Source organism: Columba livia, chromosome 26, assembly GCF_036013475.1.
Source record: "Columba livia isolate bColLiv1 breed racing homer chromosome 26, bColLiv1.pat.W.v2, whole genome shotgun sequence".
NCBI classification, from domain to species: Eukaryota; Metazoa; Chordata; class Aves; order Columbiformes; family Columbidae; genus Columba; species Columba livia.
In genome coordinates this window covers 1,206,228-1,230,816 of record NC_088627.1, presented here as the reverse complement: position 1 = coordinate 1,230,816, position 24,589 = coordinate 1,206,228, and the positions used below count along the sequence as shown (strand labels likewise).

General features: G+C 51.8%; 1 protein-coding gene across 17 annotated transcripts in view; it reads right to left on the bottom strand.

Moving 5' to 3' along the window:
* HIVEP3 (HIVEP zinc finger 3) overlaps positions 1–24,589 on the bottom strand; it is a 158,729-nt gene that overhangs the window by 37,447 nt on the left and 96,693 nt on the right. For 13 of the 17 annotated variants that reach the window (XM_065041381.1, XM_065041382.1, XM_065041394.1 and 10 more), the window contains 3 exons: positions 16,799–16,863; positions 9,873–15,531; positions 5,347–5,492 (listed from right to left, as the gene is read on the bottom strand). In XM_065041381.1, coding sequence (XP_064897453.1) covers positions 5,347–5,492; positions 9,873–14,984 — 5,258 coding nt within the window. In that variant the 5' untranslated portion in view covers positions 14,985–15,531; positions 16,799–16,863. Of the gene's footprint in view, positions 1–5,346; positions 5,493–9,872; positions 15,532–16,798; positions 16,864–16,942; positions 17,058–24,589 lie in introns of all 17 variants that reach the window. The other 4 variants (XM_065041388.1, XM_065041386.1, XM_065041387.1 and 1 more) reach the window with 1 other exon arrangement.

Here is a 24,589-nt window from a genome sequence, read left to right as displayed (position 1 = left end):
TGTTAAGAACTGGCTAATCCTAAATAAACCTGGTAAAAACGTTTGCTTTCTCAAATTTTCCACCGAATTAATTGCAGAGATTGTGTCACTGAATCAATAAAGAGAAAACTCCGTAATCCCGACGTTTGCCACAAGCCCATAAACAGTCTGCTCACAGGGAGAGCTTATTATTGCAGACACTGGCCCGTGTCAGCCAGCGGCTCGGAACAAGACATTGTGTCATGCCTGTGAATCCCAGATGCAGAAGGATGCCCAGGTGATCACTGACTTACTTCAGCACAGATTCTTTTACATGATCGTCTTCAAGCCCCTGGCAAAACAAAGTGTCCAGTTTGCCTTCTAGTAAACTGAAAAGCAATCAAATAAGAGCATCTTCCACCCAAGACCCAAGGACCACGCTCAGGCCGTGCCCCTCCACAACCATGTCCCAGCGGAGAGGCCCATGGGCGGGCGGGATGGACGGTTCCAGGATCTTCGGTTGGGAGGAGAGAAATCACTGCGGAGAGCCGAGCGGCCCACGCGGGAAACTGGAGATATCGCTTTTAATAACTGGCTGTGGGAAATCAGCACCAAGCTGCGTCCCGAGCGCCTGCCAGCGGGACGCGTCGAGAACACGGGCTGACAGAAATAATTCAGGAGAAATAATAAAGAATAGCAGACAACAACAGAGACTAAATCCGTCTGTGTTTGTCAGATTTCCTGGGAAAACAGGAATAAGCTGCGGAATGAACCCCATTTGTCAACTGAAGTGATGAGATATTTAGGAAACACTAACAATTCCCACTGGGGAATGTTAAGACATTTTAAAGGTGTAATAGAATCGAGTTTAGCAGTAGGTGAGTTTGCGTGTCCCCTCTTACAAGCAATGCAATTGCACTGTAGAGAGGAGAATGACTTATGCGGGAGTGACGAGTCCAGCATCCCCGAGTCACACTGGTCTGCTCTACCCATGTGCTGTCTCTGGGAGATTTCAGGAGGCCAAGAACAGCGTGTTCAGAACTGCTCAGCACAACCCAGCTGCTGCTACAGGAAAGAACGGGGGGACATCCTGCGTTTTGGAGCCAAGGAGGAGGTGGCATAGGGATCGTCACCCACCCAAAGTGTGAGGAGCACGGGAGGCGAGAGGAGGGAACGGAGCTGGTGAGGGGCTGGAGCACAAGTGTGATGGAGACTGAGGGACCTGGGGGTTCAGCTGGAGAACAGGAGCTGAGGGGAGACCTTCTGATCTCTGAACTGCCTGAAAGGAGCTTGGAGCCAGGGGGGTCGGGCTCTGCTCCCCAGGAACAAGCGCCAGGCTGAGGAAAACCCCTCTCACTCAAGAAGGCAAATTACAGGAATCCTTTGCTTACACCTGGGCGCAGAGTAAAATGTGACTATACAACCCCAGCTCTGTTTCCCAGAGATGTGTCTCCCTGCCCTGGGCTGTGGAGTGAGCTCAGCTCCAGGATTCAAGGAGTTTCTCAGATAAATGAAGCAGCATCAGCCGGTACCTCCCACGGGCGCACACGGCAGCTGGATCTGACACGGACACAAGGTCGCTCGGATCCCTCCTTTGTTGCTCATGCATGCACTCGATTGCACTCGGGATAAACGACCCTTTCCAAACAAAGGTGGTGAATTCTTAGAACTCATCCGAGCAGCAGAGGAAATCCCCTGAAGGAACCGGGACCAAGCGGGAGGCTGGAGTTCCGTGCTGAGCAGCTTTGCTGGTTTAGCAGCGGCTCTCTGCGGGGCAGCCGAGCTCCGGCGCTGCGTGCCAGGGGCTTTCCAGGAGGTGTCAGCGCGGGGCGCGAGCGGCACTTTCTGTGGCCGGTCATAGTAATGCAGTGAGATCAGCCCGGAGATGCTGACCACAGATCCCAGTGAGCCCACAGCAGCGGGAACTGGGAAGAGCGGAGGGAAGGGAGGTTTGCACACAGCTAATGGGTTCCCCCAGAGCATTTCTTGGTTTTGTTCTGTGTTTGTGGCTTTTTTTCATTTTTCATTGGTTTTCTTTGTTTTCCTCCTCCAACCCCCCAGCTATTCACACGGCACCAGCCAGACGGGGCTCTGCCCGGGCTCAGGGAGCGGAGATTTCAGGTGGGGGCTTTCACGACCCCGGTTCAGAAGATCCCACGCCTGGTGAACCTGCAGCTCGGTGTTATTAATCCTTATTGGTGAGGACAGCGAGTGAAGGACCTGGATTGATATCTGAGTCAGACCAAACCGAAGTCCAGAGCAGCCTGGACCACAACAGCGCTGTGAGCATCTCCCTTAACGTTCAAAGATACATTCCATGACATCGCCTTGGGTTCTTCTTGTTCACCTGCAGATTTGTACACATGGATGGGGCGAAGGGGAAGTATTTTTTTAAGGTATGAATGCAAGGATGCTCTGGTCTGCAACTGTAAGATTGTAGCCACAAGTTTTGTTCTGTAAAGAGGGAGCAAAAGAGAAGAATTTTCCAAAGCGAGCCTTCTTTTTGGTGTAATATTTATTTGACGTGACACTGCTTTGGGATGGCAGTTAGGGTTAGCTGTCTTTAACCTCCTATATCTTGGTATTGCTTCTCCTACTAGTTGCAATCAACTAATGGAATAAGCCAACGGATGCACCCCATAAAAGCACTGAGAGTTTGGCTATGAAACAGAAGAACACGTATTGACTGTAACCACCCCACTGCTATCAGGTTTCATCGTGGTAATACTAATGCACAGTAAACGGGCAACATTTCCCCGACAAGACCATAATACCATCCCAGGCCTCACTCTCAAAGCAGGTCGATACCAATCTACAGTTCCATGATGTCAGATTTGGGAATGGGGCTGGTGCCTCCCAAGGACCCGGGCGGATTGATGGAGGTGACGCGGAGCCACCGAGGCATCGCGCCATTCTCCCGCAGCGCTGCTGGCCAGCCTGACCTTCAAAGATCATTTTCACTGCTCCAAACCACCACAGTATCCCCCAGGACCGGTCCAATGGATGTTTTTATTGGCTCTTGCAGGAGTACAAACTCCAACCTGGCTGTTTAATGCACGGTTCTCCCAGCCACAACTGCGCCCAGTCCGTGCGTGGGACATTCAACAGCTCCCATCTCCTCCAGTGCATGGGTGTGCTCATGGGGCTGGCTGCATGCACCTATATCCAAGCTATATTCACGTCTTATGGAATTTCAGAATCACAAGAATAATCCCCTGCTGAATTACACATGGAATGATCTTAAGACCTGCTCTGTAAAAGCAAGAGCTCTAAAGAAATCAACACTGAAAGGGAGAAGGAGCTAAAAGAGCTGCAGCAAGTTCACGTGGTAATGCTTGCATTTCTTTATAATCTTGCTCCTTGGTTGAGGCAACAAAGCATGGGATGGCTCCCCAAGGTTGGAAACCAATGGCAACCCGCTGGAAGGATGGTCTGGCAAGCAGCAGACCACATGAAGCCAATAAATAAGGCGAAGAATGAGATAAGGAGGACACATTTATGAGGGGAAAAAGATGGTGAAATAATGTCTTGAGAATGGATGTACTTTATGTAAAACATCTTCAGGAGATGGCCAGGAAAGGGGTCTGATCTATTCGGTATCTTGCACAAAGCACTGGTATCCTGCGGATTCACCTGCAGGGCTGTTCCTTCGCTGCAAGAGAACACCCTCACTGCTGAGGCCAAACAATTTCATGTGACACCAGAAACCTCAGGGAACAAGGCACAGACCCCCAGGCACGGGCCGAGCGCCCTGGGAGGGCTGCCTGTCCTCAGCAGCGCTGCGCCACGCAACTCAGGTATCACATTTACCTCTGTGACCTGGTGCGCTACGTTAGCGCCTGCGCTTGGCATTGAACAGCTACTATATCCTGTCTCGCATCCAGAAGGACGGCTGCCTGAAGTCCGTGCTACAGGAACTTTAAAATAAGACACGGCATACGTTCAGGATGACTAATGCATTCCCTGATGCTGCCTTATGCGGAACGTGTTGGAGAAGCTGCTTTATTTTCTGTCCGCCGTTTAGAAATGTGACTCCACATCCGCTGTGCTGGGGATGCAGACAGCACCTCGGTGCGGGCGTGGGGATGTGGTTTGGCTGGCGCCCGGCACCCTGCATCTCACCCCAAAACCCTCCGCGGTACGGGGATTTTCATTCATGTCAACACTGAGCCTCTTTAACCACCTCTAGGAAGGAGCCCAAGAGTCTCTAAAACAGCCGCAGCCCCGGGGGAACCCAGCCAAGGGGAGCCGAGGATCCTCATGCGCTTTAGGGCAATAAAACCCGCTGCTCGGTGCGTCCCATGGGTCCCATCTGCTGCAGGAGGGCAATGGAATGTACTGAACCCACCACGTTTCTCTGTCTGTTGCTTTCTCACCACCCCACGGCTCCCTCCCTACGTCCCTTCAGCTCATATCACTGCGGAGCTCTCCGCACCCACCGCGCGCTGCCGGCGCGTCTCTGACCCTGAGCCGCCCGTGCCCCGGCGGGCGGGAGGTGAGCTGTCCTGAACAAACACGTTCCCTCCCGTTTTCCTCTCTTTGGTTAGCTGGCTTGATCGGTCGCTAATGAAACATTTTAAAATAAAAGCAAACTTCAACCGGTAACAGCAGAAAACCACAACCACCGACTAATTAAAGCCTTCTTCTGACACACAAGAAACAAGACCACCCAATGGCAAGAGTGGAATTGATGACTCCTGCTAGGGATCTCTCACATCTCTTTGGCTTGTCTGCAACACACAGGAAGGATGATCTTCAAATATGAACTTTAATTGTATCCCACAAACATGCTACTTATCAGCTGATCTTTTCTTTTTGAAACAAAAAACAGCAGTATTAGACCAGTGCTGAATTACTGAAGAGCACTCCGAACTACCTGGAGCCGAGAATTAAGATATGCATCAAATTTAGATCTTGCATCCATTCTGGTTTGAGCTACTTTGGTTGGGTGGGATTAAAATTATATGAATACAACCCTTCTTTTCTCCCCCACCCAAAACCCAAACGCCAGAAAAAAATCTTCCCAATTCCTTGTAATAAGGGTAAAAACCATCAGGAATATAATTTTTCAGGAGAAAGCTCTGGAAAGATTTAGAAGATAGGGAGTACACCCCAACACATCAGAGGCCGCTACGAGATGTATTTGTGCTCCTCAGCCACTCAGGAAAGACATTAAGGTGCTTGTTAACTTGAAGACAACTGAGAAAACGAAAACTCAATTCAGTCCAGGGCATCCACCCGTCCCAAGGGCCAAAATAACCCGACATCCAACTATATCTGGCCTTCTCCTGCTCAGCTCCACAGGGCACCTCCACTGACTTGCCATCACTGTTATCAGTCACTCTATACAACCGTAACACAAAAGAAGAAATAAAATGAGACACTTACCCTCCTTCAAAGATCTTGATCCTCACTGGCTCCCCTCTTTTGGTTACAAGAGCCTCTTCTTCTGATTTTCCTCTCTTATCCTCTTCCTTCTCAGCTCTAGTTATGTCTTTTCGACCTTCATTAGAAAGGAGCGAAGGCAAATGAACCTATCTCCCCAAAAGAGCAAAACAATCCATGATTATATACAAAATCACTCTAAGACAGATACAGACCAAACAGCCTCAGAAGAGCCAGCAACCTGCTGCACGCGCTGCTCCGGGCAGCCCAGCGCAGTAATTAGCACATCCTGCTAACGAACAGGGCCTCTGCTGCTGGGTTTTGGGCCCTGCTAGTTATGTTATACAGACAGGGACCACTGAAAACGTTTTAAATCCCCCCCTGCATATGGTGGCTCAATATTATTCAGCTCTTGGCAGCTGGAAAAGCGAGGCATGAAGAGCAGTGTCTTGGCTGGGTCGCCCTGAGCCAAGGGTCCCTGCTCCCAACCCCACCGCTCTGCGCTTGGGTAATAAACACATCTACGGAGCTCTAGAGAGGAGGCATCTGTGGAATTCATACATTTAACCTCAACCTTTGGGTTTCCCCCACACACACATACATTTGGACTTCGGCCATCTGAACCTGATATAAATCAAGCCCAAGCTCAACAGTCGGCGCTCCGGGTGATTTCCTTTCACCAAACCCCTGTTGCCAAGGGCGCACTACAGAGAGAGCCACAAACCAACGGGAGAAAATATCCTCCACCTCCCCAGATGTTCCCAAGGTGAAAATTCATTTTTTCACTGGGAAACTTGTCACCCCTTTTTAACCCCAGGTTTAAGTCATGCACTGACATCCCCTCCAGCATGTTCAATGTGATTTGTTACAGTATATGGATCGAAATGTGAGAGCTGCCTCTCTAGTTCTGTACGATGCAAGGGGAGCTTCTCCACACCCAGAATGACATCTCGGGATCTGCCCCCCTACAACCTCACCTTACAAACAACAGGAGTCTCGAAGGCTCCCAAAGAGGAGAGCAGACTGCCCTTCACCCAGGTAACTTCTTACACAAGTGCAAGAACATCTTTTAAGTTCAACTGACTTACCCATATCCTCACTTCATATATAATTTATGGGAAAAGATTAAAGGCATTTGAGAGACCAGGGATTAATTAGGGGGATTTTAGCCTGAATGTAGCCAACAAACTGGCAGAAGTCTAAAGCAGAGCTGGTCACCCTTGACTCTTTACAGCTGCTGGAAAGAGCTGCGGATCTCCAGGGTGATTCAGCTGCCCTACCTTAGACACCGATCTCAAGGGGGGTGAATCACCCAGGAGGTGCCTCTTTGTCTCCCATGGTTATACGGGAAGCCAACAGCTGAAACTGAGACGTGAAATCCAGTGGGACAGAACCCGGCCAGCGCGCCGCTGCTGTGACCTGCAGATCTGCAGCACAAGGGACTGACTCGCTAAAACGCAGCTTTGCAAAACTGAGCTCAAATGTTTCTGGAACAGCTCTGCTGGGGACAGGTGAGAGAGCCAGGTGCTCAGCTGGAGAAGAGAAGCTCTGGGGAGACCTTATTATGGCCTTTCTGTGCGTAAAAGGGGCTGATAAGAAAGACAGGGACAGACTTTTGAGCAGGGGCTGTTGTGATAGGACAAGGAGTGATGGTTTAAACTAAAGGAGGGAGATTCAGGCTGGACATGGGGAAGGAATTGTTGCCCTTAGGGTGGTGAGAGCCTGGCCCAGGTACCCAGAGAGGTGGTAGATGAACCATCCCTGAGACACCCCAGGCCAGGCTGGACGGGGCTCTGAGCACCCTGAGCTGGTGAAGATGTCCCTGTCATGGCAGGGGGGGCACTGGGGGGCTGGGAACGTCCTTCAACCCCAAACATTCTGTAATTCTATTATTTCATGTTTGCTCAGCAATTTCAGGAGCTCCGGTTAGAGCATGAAATGGACCTGGGGCTGCTCTCTGCCCTCGGGCCCAGTTCACACAGGCCAGCCCACGTCCCCACCATCAAACACACGTACCCTTCCCAGATGCCTCCTGGGAATGGTCCCTGTCCTACCTCCCTAGACGTGCTCAGGAATTTCTTGGGAGAGAACTATCAGTCCAGGAACCGTTTTAACAACTGAATGGCAGAAATGGCCTCGAACTGGTGTGTCTGGGCACGGAGGTGTCTGTGCTGGGAGGAAAGCGGCGGCTGGAGACACACTGAGCACCTTCAAAGATTAAACCCTGGCCATTAGGGCTTCACCTCCTGATGGGAACTGCCCGCTGGTAACAATGCTGGGGACAACCCTCCCAGGTCAGCTCCTTATTTACCGAGGAATACAAAACAATTGACTTTCTAGATGTAGCATGAGGATTATTTATTGCAACTTTCGAAAGCACAAAGCATAGACAGACGAAAGGCACCAGAGAGAGCCAAAATCATACAGTCGCTACTATCCCCTTGTACAATCTCGTTTAATTTACAAAGTGTGCAAGCCCAATACAGCGTAATTAGCCATCCCTACATGCACGCTGCACCTACGGTCACTTCAGAATCGAGCAGCTCAGGGAATCACACTGATAATTTAAAAATCAAGCCGAGTATGTAGACAGCACACACAGTCCTACTGCTTGCTGGTAGCTTGCTGCATGCATCATTGTACAAAATATCAGCGCTGGTTTACATTGTCTGTTGTGTTGACTGACAACTTATAGTTACATAAAGAAGTAGCTGGAGCCGGGTTAACCAAGGGTTGAGCTTCCAACCCTGGCCGGACGCTGCTGCTCCGCAGCGCCTATGAATCGCACCTTCCCGAGCCACCAGCGGCGCCGATCCTACCTGTGCCGGTCGGATGGGTTTTAAAACCAAACGGGGATTTCACTCCCTCTGATCACCTCATCAAAAATATTTCTCTGCTTGGCATGATGTCCGTTTATCTCCACTGAAATTAAGAGAATTTCTGCAAACCGCACTCCTTTACGCGGCAGGTGATTAATATGAGATGTAAGCTGCACCATTTTCCAGGTGAATTCGGTGGGACTAATTCTTACTTTAGCAGATTGTCCCATGAAAAGTTTAACTTCCACCAAATTTCAGGGGTTTGTGTAAAAGGTTTTTGAGCAAACGCATGCAGTGAAATACGCATTTTGATGCATTTTGAAGCGTTGCTGCCTGCAGCTCGACCTCAACGTGGGGACACGCGGGTCGGGGATTCCTGGGCACCGGTGTGCGGTTTAGCACCGAGGGAAGAGCGGAGCTCCGGGGAGCACAGGCACTTCTAGAGAATGGCAACAAGACGGTCCAACGTCGCTCAGATAAAACCTTTTGAAAATACTGCATCAACAGCAAGCGTTTGAGCGGTTACTGCACCGCACGGGTAAGTATCTGCCCTATCTCCCTAGAAACTCTGGGGCTTGGGTTTCTGCAGGAGAATGATGGAAACACTGAGGAGAAATAGAGACTGATTGAATCAAAGCGACTCTACTGTGTATTTTAAGACATATTTATAAGCAGCAGCTGCGGCAGTGATAATGATAAATTTAATATTCAGAGTTCATTTCATGATACAGAAATAAAATGAATGATCCATCAATATAAACTGACTTGATATGAATATCAAATTGCAAAATCTTTAGAGCGACTCTGTTTGCTAATCTACATGAGCACGATCTGGATTGAAGGGATCTGTATGGTTCGGCATTAATCATATGGGAAAAGTCTGGCCTCAAGATGAGACACATAACAGTCGGCAGCTACCGCAAGTGTCTTAAATACTCCTGTGCCAAGCGGCCAGTTCCTCTGTGAGCTCTGCCCTGCGAGACCGTTTGCTTTGCTCCTCTAATGCCAAAGACCGGGTATAAAGTACCCGTAGATACCCAGAAAAGCAGGTACGCAGCAAAGGACCGTAAGTCAACGGACCAAGCAACACGGGTGTTTTAACAAGGGTCCACGTCCAACCCACCGAGGCGCCTTCAGAAATGTCACTGCATGCCTTTGCGCTTCTTCGGAGCCCTAAATACACTTGCAAATCTCCCTTTAATATTTTTAAATACTTTTAAGCATACCTCTCCACGTTCATTAATGCGAGATCAGTAGATTCGCAACCAGACAGAATCCCATTTCCCCAAGGTAATCCTTTTTCATTTATAACACGCAAAATGTAGGGAATTATAACAGCATTTACGAGAGGAAAAAAAAACTTGTAAAGCTATTTGAAATATCAAGACAAATGCAAATGGAGTGTAATCCTCTGTGCTCGAGCAGCGGCAGCTCCTGCGCGTGGCGATTCCTACATGCACTTTACATTACAAGGCAAGTAGAAACCGGAGAACAGAAACGTGGCACGTTGCCCCGGGGCAGCTCGCATTTTTTGCCTTATTACAGTGGGTTTTAGCTTCATTCTAAAAGTTTCACAGACAACAAGTGCTTACCGAACTGAGAGAGGGATGAATAAACTCCTATGAAACTAAGAACAGCAATTCCCCGGCCCTCGTCCCCCTGTTCCCACGTATCCAACTGGATGAGGAGAAATAGATAGGATTGCATTACCTCTGTCATTTTTGGCTTCCTGGAGCCGGCCGGGACCAGCCTGCCCGCCTCTGGCCGCGGAGCCGTGGCCATGGTGTAGGTCTCCTTGCTCACCTTCTGCTTGGACCTCAGGAGGGCCAGGGCTGCTTTGGTGGAGACACCCGGCAGGTTGGGGTTGTACAAGCTGACACACCAGCTGGCGTACACTGAAGAGCGCCGGTCCGCTTGCTGGATGTGATTTGGCTTTATGTAGTTCAAATAGCACCAACTGACATTAGTGGTTGTGTGGAGGCTGGGGAACTGGAGTACCTTCTTCGTGTCCGTACCTTCTCGAGACTTCATTGCACTACGAGGGACCTCCGAGAGAGGTGCAGGGCTTGGAGGGTTTGGTGGAGGCTGCTCCACCACTTCTTTGGAGTCTTCTTTCTTCACAGCTTGCGAAGGTGCCTTGCTGAGGAACTGCTTGCCAGCCGGCTGCTCGTACTCCTCCAGCGCCTCGAAACTTGGAGAACCTGAACGGGACACAGCTTGCTGCGAAGTACTTGGGATTTCCTTTGGCTCCGACTGCTCTAAGGACAAACCAGGTGGTGTTTCAACCTCGACCCTGCCTTGGCTTTCTGCAAGGAAGTGAGATTTATCCTGCTTTTTCCCTTCCTCTGTTGCGCTGTGTGGCTTCACCACTTCCAACTTCTCTTCTGCTTCCAACACCTCCTCCTCTTTCACCCTCTTCTGCTGTTGTGTTTCCATGGTCAGCTCCAAGCTGCCAGCTGGAGAGAGCATCCTTTTACTTCCACCGACCGTTGAGGGGCCTCCTTCCAGCCCGAGGACGCTGTCTGACGGGGAGGTGAGCGGCATGTAGCCCTTTCGTTCTGGCAAGGGCAGGGGCACTCTCAGATACGGGCTCTGGAAAATGCTTCTTTGATCCTCTGTGATCACCTGTGCCAGATCGAAGCCCAGCCCGTGAACATCGGCACTGCACACCAGGGTACCCTTGGGTTGGCGATCCTCGAATTTGGGGAGAACGATAGAAGAGGAGCTGCACTGGGACTGAGTGACCAGGATCTGGGAAAGCGTTGTGTACATGGCAGTCCCGTAGGACGGCATGTTTGTCTGTATGCGAACGGGGACAACGAGAGACACCATTGGGTCTGAGCGCGTGGGAACAACCAGCTGGGACGTGGATATGGACACCGAAGGACTCGTTGTGCAGGTCAAAGGATGCAACCTGCTGTCGGAGCCATATTCTGTGCACAGAGAAAGACTGGAGGTTCCTGCTGCTGGGAATAAACTGGATTTGATCGGTGACAAATGTCCGCCAGTTTCACCTGGCAACTGGAGAGCAAACTGAGACTGAAGAGGCAGAAAAAAGGCTGAAGGGATGGGCGAGGAGCCGGGGTAATGCACCGGCAGGAACGAGGGATGCTGCCTGAACGGCACCTCGGCGGGGTGAGACATCAAGGGGGGAGCGATGTGGAGCGGGCCCGGGTGCAGGAGCGTCTGCGGGAGAGGCAGCGGCGGAGTCTGAAATATGGAAGGAGGAATCTGCGGCATGGAGAACTGAGCGGAGAGGATGTCGGACATGGTGTGCGCGGCGAAGAGCTCCGCAGACTGCCCCGGCTGCGGCAGGAGGGGCTGGTAGGGGAGGATGGAGACCTGTGGGGACATGAACTGCTTCTCGTGCAGCGTTAGCGGTGGGACGGGGTGGTGAAACACCTGCAGAGCTTCTGTGTAGGGCTGGGTGTACGCCGGCTCAGGGCTGTCCTTCGGCTGGCTCTTTTCACTGGGGTAGGTACCATGAGACGGCAAAGGGGATGAAGATGTGGGCTGATGGGGCAAACTCGTCGAAGGAGATTTACTTGAAGAAGGAATTGGATCTTCTGTGTCTGTTCGGGCTGTGGGGGCCGGGTCTGGGTCGTGCTCGGGGTGCCTGGTGAGGGACGCCTGCCTGACGAGGAAGCATTTCCTCCTCTCCTGGGGGGCCGAGGGGCCGGGGGCGGAGGCGGGAGTGGACGACAAGCTCCCGTAGTCAAACGATTTACTGCGGGTCTCTGACATCTGGGAAGGATGGGACACGTTTGGCGTCTGCTCAGAAGCAGATCTCCGCATTTCCCTGGAATGGTGATGGTGGCTCGGAACCATCAGCATATGTGAGCCGAGGCCGGGAGGCTTGGGCTGGGACTCGGAGGGCTGGCTGGTTGACTCTGCCTTGCTGTGATCGTCACGATCGAACGAGACAGAGTGGCTGGAGCCGTGGGATATGCTGCTCTCCTGGCTTGGGCTTCGGGTGAGAGAGACGGATTCGAAACTGGACTCTCCGGAGGACTGAGCCATCTCCGCCAGCCGCAGCCTCTTCTTCTTTGGTGGGAGTTTCTCCGCGGGGAGCTGAGAAAGCGTCTGGCTCCTCTGCGGCCACTGAAACTCCTCCGTTTTCTCCGGCTCTTTCGGAGGAGGCTCCGGCTCCGTCTCTGGTCTGTCAGGCTCTTCCGTGACCAGGATCTCAGGGACCTGGATGTTGGGCTGGCGCACCAGCCGGGGCTGCAGGGAGTGGGGCGGCCGGCTGGGCTGGGCGCTGGGCTGAGGCGAGAACTGCGACAAGGGCTTCTCCTCCGCTTCCAAGCTGCTCGCCTGCTCGATGGAGTCAGACTTCTCAAAGGAGCTCGTGTGCTGGATCACAGAGATCTCCTTCGAGGTTGTTCTTCTCTCTTTGCCCTCCGCGCTTGAAGCCGGTTTGGTGTTCCTGGAATGAAAGCCGGCGCTGACATCCAAAGGTGTGGATTTACCTGGGTCTGCTGGTGACTTAATGGATTCACGGGTCAGGTTTAAAGCGACATCGGATGACGCTGGGTTTGCAAACTGAGGCGCTGTCGCAGTACTGGAGGAAGGAGTGTCAGACAACTCGAAAGCCGGAGGCTCCTCATCGTCACCGAGACTCTTCTCCTTCCGTCTTTTCCGGAGCGGAGTGAGCTCCAAGGTGCTCCCCAGCTTGTAATGCATCATCTGGGGCCACGCGTCAGGATCCACAGCGCTCTTCTCCGGCTCTGAAGAGGTATGGGACGTGGAAGAACGAGGCTTGGAGAGCTGCAGTTCTGAACAGTAGTATTTCTTATGGGCTTCATAATTGTCCCTTTTCTTATACCGAGCACCACATATGTTACACTCGTACATGAACCCTTTAGCTTTCGGACCCTTCCGTGACTTTTTGGTAAGATCGCTTTCCTTGGTTTCAGGCTCTTCGGGAGGTTTGGAAACAGCTTCTTTGTTCGCAGAGCTGACCTCCTCCGAGGCATACTCCACTCCCAAAGGTAGCTCAATAGCTGGTTGTCGCTTTAGCATTCGAGGATGGGAAGAAAACGCTTGACTGCGGCTTAAGACTTCAGACTCCATGATGTGATCATCGAATGAATAGCTACCGCGAAAGGTGTGTGGGGAGCTCATAGTGCATGCAGCAGAAGGCATTGAGTGGCTTCTTAGGAGAGGCACTGTCTCTGTGGCACTGTGGGATTGCTGAAGTGACAACAATGATTGTTCGGGCTTCATCTTTTCGCCGTGGGATGTCAACACTTTGGATGCATCCAACTGGCTACTGGAACCAGACTTGATATCAAACTGGAACGGTTCTCTATATACACTAGACTTTGGAGATTCAATGCTGCTACGTCTAGATAAAGAGCTTCTTCTAGGCTTAACGCTATCTATTTCACTGGTATCTACAACAGCTTCATTAATTGTAATTAGCTTAGTGATGTGTTCAATAACCTGTGTTCTAGGCACAGATAACGGTACCATGCTAGGTTTCTCTTCAGTAGACAGGTGTGGGAACCCCTGGGTTGTGTTTGCAGCTAACGCTGCAGTCCTTTGCCCAATTCTACCACATTTCCCAAAAATAATTTCTGCATAAGATTTTGCATTAGTATTTGCCGGGCTGATCTGCTGCTCTGCGCTTTCCGACCTCGAGAAGTAGCCCGACTCGGTGCTGCCTTTGCTGCCGGGGCTCAGGAACGCTTGTTCATCTATGACCTTCTTCCGTTCGCTCAAGCGGAGCGCAAGCTTCTGCTTTATGGTGTGGGTGTCTTCCGATTTATGGCTCAGAGCGTGGTCTGACGGTGGCTCCGCAAACTGGGTGCTGTCCTCCAGAGACTGGGACATGCTGGAATGAGACAAGGAGCAGCGGTCGTGGCTGGAGCCCTGGCTCCCTCCGCTCAGCAAACTACCGGCCAACAGCGAGTGCTTCTGCCTGGGCGAGAGCTCGACCGAGTGGCCCGACATGGTGCCCGTCTCCTCCTCCGAGTCTGTGCTTTCTCCTTCTGTCGGCTCCTCGAAGTCCTCCCCGCCGATCCTTTCCATCTCCAGGCTCGACGGATACATCTCCGCCCCGATCCCTGAGGCCAGCCCAGCTTTGATTCGATGAGCGTGCGATTTCCTATGTTTATACAAATTGCTCTTAGTCTTAAAAGAAAAGCCACATGGAATGCAAGGGTACGGCCTCTCGCCCGTGTGTGACCTGATATGTTTCTGGAGCACACTCGGCTTCGCGCAAGGCCGGCTGCAGTACTGGCAAATGTATTTGCCCGGCTTCTGAGGTTTCTTTTCCTTCTTGTGCACTTCCTCGGCTTGTTTTAAGGAAACCTGCGACGGGCGAGGGATATAGACCTTTTGAACGGACGGCACGTCCTCTCCAGGAATGATCGGTGAATGGGAAGGTAAGAGCTGGCCGTGGTGAGAGTGGAGCCCAGGCGATGAGAAGGAGCCGGAGGGGCCCGGTCGTACGGGATCAACTAGCTGCCACGTGGGGCCCTCGAGGACGTGCTCCGGCTTCCCAGGAGACATGAATGCTGGTGACAGGGCGTGCTGCTGAAGCTGCGGAACGTGGGGAGGGTGGTCGAAAGAGGAGGGCTTGGCTTGCTTCTGGGGGGCAGCCGTCTCCGGAGCCTCCTCCCTCGGGACCGGCACGGGACCAGAAAAGTGCTGCTGCGATATGATGTCCCGGAGAGGCGCCCCCTGCGCCGGAGCCGAGCTGCCCTGGTACGCAGCTGTGGGTGAAATACTGCCTTGGAAAGCCTCTCCTTTGGGAAGCCTCTTTCTTGGACTTTCCTCAGCCTTTTTTGTGCTCTTCTGGCTTTGTTCAGGATCCATGACCTTAAAAGGGTCTTTGAATGCTATTTCGGGAAGGTTTTGGCAGGCTTCATTTACGAATAATAAAGCTCTCTTCTGCAGATTCCCCGTTTCGCCTGCATTTGCAATGGAGCTGGAGCCACCAGGAGAGGGTTGTTGACTTAAAATTTTACTAAAGTGTCACTAGTTTCTATTTGATTAAAAAAAAAAAACGTTTCAAGGTCAACAAAGTTCACATTGGTACCGCATGACAAACTACTTCAGAGAGAGGAAGCTTTCCAGAACTCTCCGTCCAAATATTTTCCTTGTGAACTTGGTTAAGGCTTTAAACCTCGCCATTTCACTTCAGTTGACAGTGGCAAGCCTTCAAAGCCGAGGTGCAACCCACAATGTGTCTCTTGTTTGTTATGCAAACCTTTGAGAACTTGAGACTTCAGTGCTCATCTCAAAATGACCCTTTTTTCCCGTGCAAGGAAAATAACACTGAACGGTGTATGTTTGTCCCCCCGCGTCTTCCTTCTGTTCCACGTTTGAGTTCAAAAGCCTTGGAAAAGTATCTCCCACATTTCTGGAATTACACCCAAAAGAAAACAAACAGTAAAAATTACTTTAGCGATTGTGTTTAAGTAATTACATGCTGTTATTCTATAGAGGATAACGGTAAATATTTCGCACAAAAGAAATACAGAATAACTCGTTCAATGTCTGCCATTCATGAGACGTTACTTTTAATGGTAATCTAAACAGAAATCACGTGAAGTCGAACCTCAGGGACCCGTGTTCCGTGTAGTGCACACAGAACCTGGCTCTGCAGCAGGAGCTTGAAACACAGCTTTGAAAAACGTAGTCAAATGGTTTCAAACTTGATTCCCTTGTAATCTCCTGCAAACGTTTATGGTTTGTCCATTTTTATAATCATATTTCCCTTCCAAACAGACCGCACGGTAAAGCTGACCCAACGCAACGCACCGCCTAACTTAGCACATACAGTCACTGACAAATACAAAAGCAAATCTTCTCTGCCTAAAATCCGCTCCTCAGCCCGCAATCATCTGCAGCGTCACTGACAACAGCGGCAGGTACGGGGAAAGCACACACACTCAGGTGTTGCCTCTTTCATTTCCTGCCCTTTGCTACCAAACAACGGTGCAAATCCAACTCCCACAGCAAGCACATGTTTCATACGGGCGGGATGTCGACACTGGGGAAGCCCTTCTTACAAAGAATTTGCATGGGAGGGTCTATCAGACCCACCACCCCATCAGCAAACCCACCCGTGTCCCTCAGCAGCTCCGTTCCCTCCTCTGAACTCGCTCCGCACCTCAAGCTCTTTCCTAGAGCGAGGGGCCCAAAACTGACCCTGGGATTCCAACCTGGAGAGACACATCTGTAGGCACACAGATCTCTGTTTGCGGTAGCTCACCATGTCCTTACAAGAAATTCCATGCTTCAGAAAAGCAGACAAGGTGATGGGTAAAGCACAGGGCGCTTGGGCACATTGCTACCTGGAGACCATGGTCTGTGCACCCAGGTCTCAAGTGCAGCTTTGCAGATGCCACCGTAGACATTCGAGGTGATTTATGATGGAGGGAGATCTGCAAACAACAAGCAGCAACAGCAGATCTCCTGCCACCCCCTCTCGTAAGGAGACTCAGTAACATAAACCTCTGCTGCAGCACCGTGGGGACTCACCAGGCAAACAAGTCTCGATTATATTGAAGTAAAAGCAAAGTAAACCAGAGAAACAGAGAAGCAAGTCCTGCTCCCGAGCGGAGTCACTGCACAGGGCAGCGCGCATCCAGGACAGGCCACCCGGAAAAACACAGACTACTTACAGGGGATCGGGCAGTCGGTAATTCTGATGGCCTCTCTCTTTCGCTCGTCCACGATTTAATTTGGTCTGGAAAAGAAACAGCACGTTGGAATCATAATGTGTGCGTATTAAAATGCCATCTCGGCAGCGAGCACGCAGGACTTACACCAGGTGCCCTGATGGGGAGGATTGCCTGGTAACCGCAGCAGTACACAAACTCAGTCCCAACAGCTGGAGCGGCTCTTGGTGACTGAATTCACCTCCTTCGGCGTGTTTACCCCCTGTAGAAAACACATTGCCATGGGGCTTTCCTGCACAGCGCAGGCCCGACCAAAGCTCTGCACCCCGGTACCGACCTCAGCCCCGCTCTGAGCTCCCTCCAGCACCTCAGTTCCAACCCTGCCCGGCTGGAACGTGCCGCCCAAATCCCCATCGCATCCAGGGGCAGCTTTAGAGCTACAAACTCAGGCATCTACCAACTCGATTCAATCATCAGCCTCTTAAACCATTTTCACATGTGCAACATCTGCCGGGTTGCTGCAGACCTGCCGAGGGGAGAAGGCGATCCAGCGCTAAGCTCAAGTGACTTGGGCTCAATTCTCGCTTCGGTTACACATTTCCTGTGTGAAACTGGGCAAGTCGTATCATCTACGGCCCATGTTACTCCCCGTTTCTAAAACGGGGATAGTTCCGTGTTTCACAGATGTGTTGTGAGTCACCCATCACTGTCTGTGAGGCCCTGGGATCCTATGGGAATGGAGAGACCCACAGCGCTGAACAGGGATCCTTGTAACCAGAAACGGGAGGACGTCCAGGAGACTTCCTCTGCTCATTAAAAGCTGAATGCTGTGCTAATTAACTTATATATATACCCCACATGGCTTCAGCAACTTCCCTTCTCACCTCTTCAGACAGCAAAGGGCAGCGGTACCCGCACCACGAGGAAAGCAGACGGACAAAAGCGACTTTGCACTTTGCCAGCAACCCATACGCAAAGGGTTAACCTATTTTCATAGCTTAAAACCGCTTTTCCAGAAAAGCATTTGAGTCAGAACAGAGTAATTATTGCAAAATCTGCATATTTTAGAGCTAAATATTCCCCAAAATATCACCATTGAAACGAGGAGAGAAAAGAGAAGGCAATGAGCCCTGAGCAGCCCTGAGCAGCCTGGGGAGCACCACCAGCAGAAGGCAGAGGTGGGGAAGGTTCGCACCGCCAACCCGACGTGGCGAACAGCAGGAACAGCCCCGGGAGCCCCGTCCCCCCGGTGACACCCACAAAAAGCAGAAGACACGGCGGCTCCATCCCCCTCGGAAGCCAACGCTCAGCTCTGCCCATCCACTGCAAACCCTTGGTAGCGCTTAAGAGCCGATCCAACCACATGCATGCTGGAAGGGCACGACAACATACCACTCACACTCCAGAGGGCTTTATTTTTTGTTTGTTTCTTTTTCTGCACATTTGTGATGCAACTAATCCCCTTTTCTTGCAAATAAAACTTAAGAAACCCAAGACCTCTGGCAATGGTTAAGAAGACCCTCAAGAGCCATCAACATCGTGGCTGTGACGAGGGACGGTGTGCATCGCCGCTGCGTCTCCTCCGGAGCACTGTAAACGTCGCTGCCGCTTTCACTTCTCACATGCTCCTCGGTGCAACAAAGTCATTAGTAAACTAATATTTTGAAACTACTGCTGAGTAATGATTCTTTCAAAATTCATCATGAATTGAACGCTCCAGACCTGCCAAACCAAGAGTGGGAAGCCAGCTCTTGGCAAGACGGGGACTCTTTCCAAGGTAATGTGTCTTGCATGCAGCTAAAGCAGTAATTGCCGTTCCCCAATACTATGTTCCCCCTGCTGAGACTTATGGTTAAACTCATGTATTGAGAAACCTTCCAAAACGTTTCTACATAGTTTCAAACCACAGGAGTGGAAAAAAAAAAAATATAATAAAGAAACAACTACAGTTCAGATGGAGTTTATGATTTGTGCTGCATTTCGTAACTGCAGGGTGGATCAGCGGGGAAGGAGGCGTTAGTCAGCAGCCCGGGCCCTGCCCTCGTGGCCAGCAGGCTCTGCGGAGACCAGATGAAGATGGTTTCCCTTGACTTACCGATGAGCCTGCCCCGAGCCGGCCGTGTCGCTCTCCCGCGGACACTCCCAGCCTCTCTGGACAGTCCTGCCGAGCACCAGAGGCGCTTCATACAACTAGAGAATGTCCTGAGCTGGGACCCACAGGACCATGGAGTCCAACTGCTGTCCCTGCACAGGACACCCCACAGGTCACCCCGTGTGTCTGAGGACGGTGTCCAGTCTCTTCTCGAGCACTGTCAGGTTGGGCTGTGACACCTCCCTGGGAGCCTGTTCAGTGTCCAGCACCTCTGGGGGAAGAACCTGTTCCTCGTGTCCCACTGACCCTCCCTGGCACATCTGCCGTTCCCTGGGCTCTGTCCCTGTCACAGAGCAGAGCTCAGCCTGCCCCTCCTGCTCCTGCTGAGGAACCTGCAGCCCCATGAGCTCTGCCCTCAGTCTCCTTATGCAAAACCCAACAGATATATGATGCAAAATCCAAGCAGATACAGGGAGTGCCACTGATTATTTTGCTGTGCGAGAAGCAGAATCTTGCTTCAAGATGAAGCTCGCCCTTGCGCAGAGAGCACACACAAAGCCCAGACATGACACAGAGCGAGGTCCTTCCACATCACCGGTCCTCAGGGGCAGAAAATTGGTCCTGATTCCATCTGTTTACTGGTCTAAGAGTAGCCTCGGTTGCTCCGAAGTTGGAGGGCGGAGGTTTGTATCTGCAGCTGGTCACTGCTCTGCACCTCCTGCCCTGAGGAACCGAGTCCCAGTGACCCCTCCAGGGCTGGGACGGAGCAGAAGGAAGCGCCAAAACACTCTGGGCTGCCAACACATTGAGAAACAGACAACAGGCCAACTTGCAGACCTCATACTAAACGCTGTCTCACAGCGTGAGGCTCCGGTTTGAAACAGCTGCTGGGATGAGGGGGGACCCCGGCAGACCCGCTGCACCAGCACGGCCGGGCCGCGCAGCCGCGGCTCACCCGCAGCACAGCCCTCCACGCTGCGCGTCTGCGCGTGCCGGAGCCCGGGCTCGCCGCACACAGCTTTCTCCAGCCCCATGCAAACATCCACCAGACCCAGGACAGCCACACCGCAGGCAGAGAGCACCGTCTGCATCTGAGAACCAGGATGGATACTGCAGTAACACAGCTGAGATTTTAGCAGGCAATGCAAAAAATATGGACACCAAAGCAACTACCAACATGGAAACAAGTTCCTCCAAGCATCTTTCATATTTCATTTTACCCTGAAGGATACACAGCACATCCTGCTCGCACATCTGGGCTGTGCTGCCCGTAAGGGAGCACATTTGGAACCTTTTCTCCCGTTGACCTCAGGAGCACAGTGAATGGAGCAGGGGGCTGCCCCGCAGGTCGGGCAACCCCCGGGTGACACAGAGCAGAACGGCACCGAACGACAGGAAACGGGCGGCAGCAAGGACGACACGACTGTCATAACAGGTTGAACTCCCGTTCCTTGCGGAGTATTCCCAGTGTATTTTACCACCCATGATTCAGACCCCACGCCAGACCGCACCATCCTCCTGCACGGGTGGGATTCGCAGGGCACGGGGGGGTCGGCGATGCTGCCCGCAGGGCACAGCAGGTCCGTGGGACTGAACAAAACCAAATGAGGAATTGAAGACAATCAAAACAATAAAAAGAAACTTCTTAACATGACAATTCCATCTCTGTTCCTTGATAGTTTTACTCCGTGAGCTATTATACAAGCTGGTTTTTTTTGTCTCATTAACAATAAAGCTGAAGCAATTAAGCAAAATGCACTAAAACTTCAGCAAAATAAAATGAAAACAGACTCCAAGGTTATTATATGAACTCACTAAAATGACAAAGTGATCTTCCAAGCTGGCATCACTAAAAGCTTCAAGTTTGCTTTGAATACAGAAGTGAGAAGAAGAAATGCTCCAGAAGCACCTTCAGCATCCTGCGGTGATGCAGGAGCAGGATGCGGTGGTTGGAATCACCACATCTCTCCATAGCCCATGATAAGAAAAGAAATCGGATCTTCCTAAGCAGCCTGTTACCTTCTGGACACAACAGCAACACACAACGCTGTGCTCTGCCAGCCTGTACCTTATTTAACTGAACACGGAGAGGAGATGCTGAAAGATTTCTGTTTAAGTGACAGCGAAAAAACCTTGGAGTCTCAGTGGGAATAATTCAACAAGGAAACTTCCCCCACCGATTCAGCACCAAAGACAATGGGGTTTTTCCTATTCTCAATGAAAAGAAGGCCAGAAAGAGAAGAAAATGGTCCTTTTATTCCCTGTGGGCAAAAAATAGAGCTGCTGATCCCATCGCCAGGCTGGCAACCTCCTATTTACAGAAACAGGCTTGACTCGTTGGGAGTGTATACTGAAATTCATTTAGATCTTGTCACGTAACAGAAACGGTGAAAACAGACAGAAATCCATATTGGACACACGGAGCAAGCGCCTCCAGCGCCGCCCTCGCCGTCCAGAGCCTCCCTGGCAACGACTCTGCTGCGTTTTCAGGCCGTGGCAGGGGAATTGCTGGAGGAGCTGTGCTCATTGACGCGACTTTTCTCGAGGTAAATATCACCTCAGGCGACGCGGAGCCACCGCGGTGCCGCGCACCGGCTCACGGAGGCAAATCCAGCGACCAACGCAGAACCGGGCGCAATACACCGTGCGGTGTATACACGATCTCTCCTCCCCAGCGATGTGCATCAAACCCCGCTTTGCAAAGATAATGAATACAGATATCCTGCAGATGTCTGTGTGCACACATACACGTACATCACCGATCCCAAATCACGAGCCGCAGAGCTCTTTGCACACAGGGTGCGAGGACACGTGGCCGTTCAGAGGGAATCGTCACGTTTCGGAGCTCTCGTGCTTGGCCAAGCCAAGTCACAAAAAGCACAAGTAATTTTAAATCAAGATACGCATTTGTTTAACAGGAAAGACAGAAAAAACCAGGCCTGAGTTTGGAGGGAGCGCTGTTAGCTTTGCAGGAAGGAAAGAATCAAGTCTGGACAGTGTTTGCTTCCTTGTCATCACAAGCTCTACACAACTCCCTTGTACGCACACACAAAAATACACCTTATGCCAGTGAAATGAAGCAGCGTTTAACGAGAACCAGAATGTGTTTTTGGTTAATTTCCAGGTGATCGGCCTCTCATTAACAGATACTTCTTGCAGATGAGTGCAAATATTTACACAAGGACCCCATCGGCTGTGTGACCGTCTATTCTGTTTTTCCCCTCGTAAAGCTGCTCCTCGGGAACCCACAGCACCAGCACTCGCTGGCAGGGAGAGAAAACGCAGGGCAGGGTTCTCCACGTCCTCCCGCCTGGGCCGGGATCCCCGCCGCTCCTTCAGACCCAACCGGATTAAAGCGGCAACCGAAACTTCCCCATCGCTGACTCTCGACGGGGCTGCAGCCAGACAAACATTCGCTCCAGCACCTGCTGCTGCCGAGGGGCTGCTGGGGCTCCACGGGAGCGACGGGGTGGCTTTGGTGGAAAATATTTACGGAGCGTACAGCAATGCGGAAGGACAAAGAACAATTCTTCACCAAAATGAGCACCTGGAGATTTCTGCCTGTGCCCAAGATACAGCAGGCGTTCCTAGTCTTAAAAGCCAATTTAAAACTGCAGAAGCCTGGTGCTACCGTGCCCTTTCCTTGCTCTGGGTCTCTGTGCTGCTTCAGACAATGCCGCTTCCTCACATGTGCCTCCCTCTATCTCCATCACTATTTGAGAGCTGCAAACAGGACCACGCTTCGGGATGCAGAGACCTGGAGCACAAACCCACCAGGACATGCCGCCCGCAGGTCACGCGTGGGATCCGGCCCAGAACCTGCCCCGCAGGACCCGCAGCCGCCCCCCAACCAGCCACGCAGAAACACGAACTTCCCAGCACGGGAACGGCCTCCATCATTATATATATTTATATCATAAATTCTTATTATTATATACATTTAAAAACCAAAAATCTCCTAAGAGGCCAGCATTCCAGCTTTAAGCCTGAGCATTAGCAGGCGAAAAAAGGAAGAGCTCCAGGTCTTGACAGGAATGAGGCAGCGCTTCATTTCCTGCTGTAGGCCTGGTTTATAGCTCTGTCTCTGCAGACTCTGGCTTTAGGCAGCAGATCGCAGGGGCTGTCTCTGTGTGCTCGCAGCTGAACAGGACGGGTCTGTCAGTACGAGCATAAAACAGCGAGGGACAGGTTCAAAAGAGGTGTCGGAGGAGGTTTCCGCACATCCTGAAGAGGCGGCTCCAGTCACATCTTGCTAAGGGGCGGAACTCGGAGATCTCTCGTTACCGTAACGAACAGCGAGGCCGGGTTGGGAGGAAGAGTTCACGGCTTTAAATAGACAAACTGATACAGTCAGAAACACCCTGACGAGCTTGCAGCCACGCCAGCCCTGCTGCAGGTCAATAATGCTACGAGGTTTGCAACACCAAGTCACTAAAAGAAACAAGCGGCTCTGGTGGGAAAACGAGGCGCATCGGGAGAAAAGTCCCGCTAAAGGGCAAAGGGGAAAGGGCCGGGTCCCCTCCCCTCCCTGCCGCTCAGCCCTTGCTCAGCACGCCAGCTTGCAAGATCAGTAATTCTCCCCACGCGTTTCCTTTCGGCTGCGATGTCGGTCGGCGGGTGCGCGGGGTGTGCCCAGCGCCGGGCAGGATGTGGTCCCAGCGCTCCCGTGCACAACACCCCGTACCACCCGCAGCAGAAACCCTGCACAAAACACGGCGTGCGGGGCGTTCAGGTGTCCCCCAGTCCCCGGTCACGCCGTGAGCCACCCAGTGCCACCCGTGCGCTGCAGCTCCCCGCACGCTCCCCACGGCATCGCCGGGGGCTCCGCCGTCCCACACACCAGATGGTGACACCGCAAGAACGGTGGAGACACAGCGACCCGACCCAAACTGGGGTCTGAACCATCCTCCAGGCTTCACAACCCCCGCCTGCCCACCCCAAACCAACGGGGTGCAAAGCTGAGGGAACCCAAGCAGTTAATTGGCCATCTGGGTAGGAACTGTCCTCTGAGGAGCTTCAAATTATGACTTGGGTTTTCTGCCTTGCAAAATTGTCCTCTTTGAGCCTTTTGCATTCATTCATGAACAACGGGATTACCGGGGCTGTAAACGTGGTCCTGCCCTGTTCGCAGAGCGAGGACACACGGCACACAAGCACCAATCTGGCCACACACCCAAAAGAGAGGGACATGCCTTTCCCACCCCCCTTATTCTTTTCCTCCCCCTGCAAGTCATTTCGGAAGACACCATGCCTTCCCAAAGCAAAGGTGATATTCTTAAAACCATTAAGAGAAGGGCCCCAGAAACTAAAAAACAATTATCATGCAAGAAAAGAGGGAAGAAGCTCAGGCCCGGGTGCAGAAGTGTTAACTTAAAAATACACGGACCGCATGCTAATGGCACAAAAGCCGGTTTGTTTTCACAGCGAGCTTCTGCATGGCTCGCAAATCAAACACGCTGACCTGCGGCTCCACGGGCTGTTCTGTGACGGCAAATCCCAACAGCGATGAGCTGGTGTGCAGCCAGTCCAGCGCTTGTCCTGGAATTGCTGTTCTTAGCCTCAAACAGAACAGCAAACGACGTCCGTGCTCACGTTTATGAGGCAATACAGAGAATTTCAGGAAAACAATGACACTGCAGTCAAGGCCCGTGATTTTTCTGGAGTCACCATTTCCAGGGAGGTTAAAAGGTTGACTTGCAAAA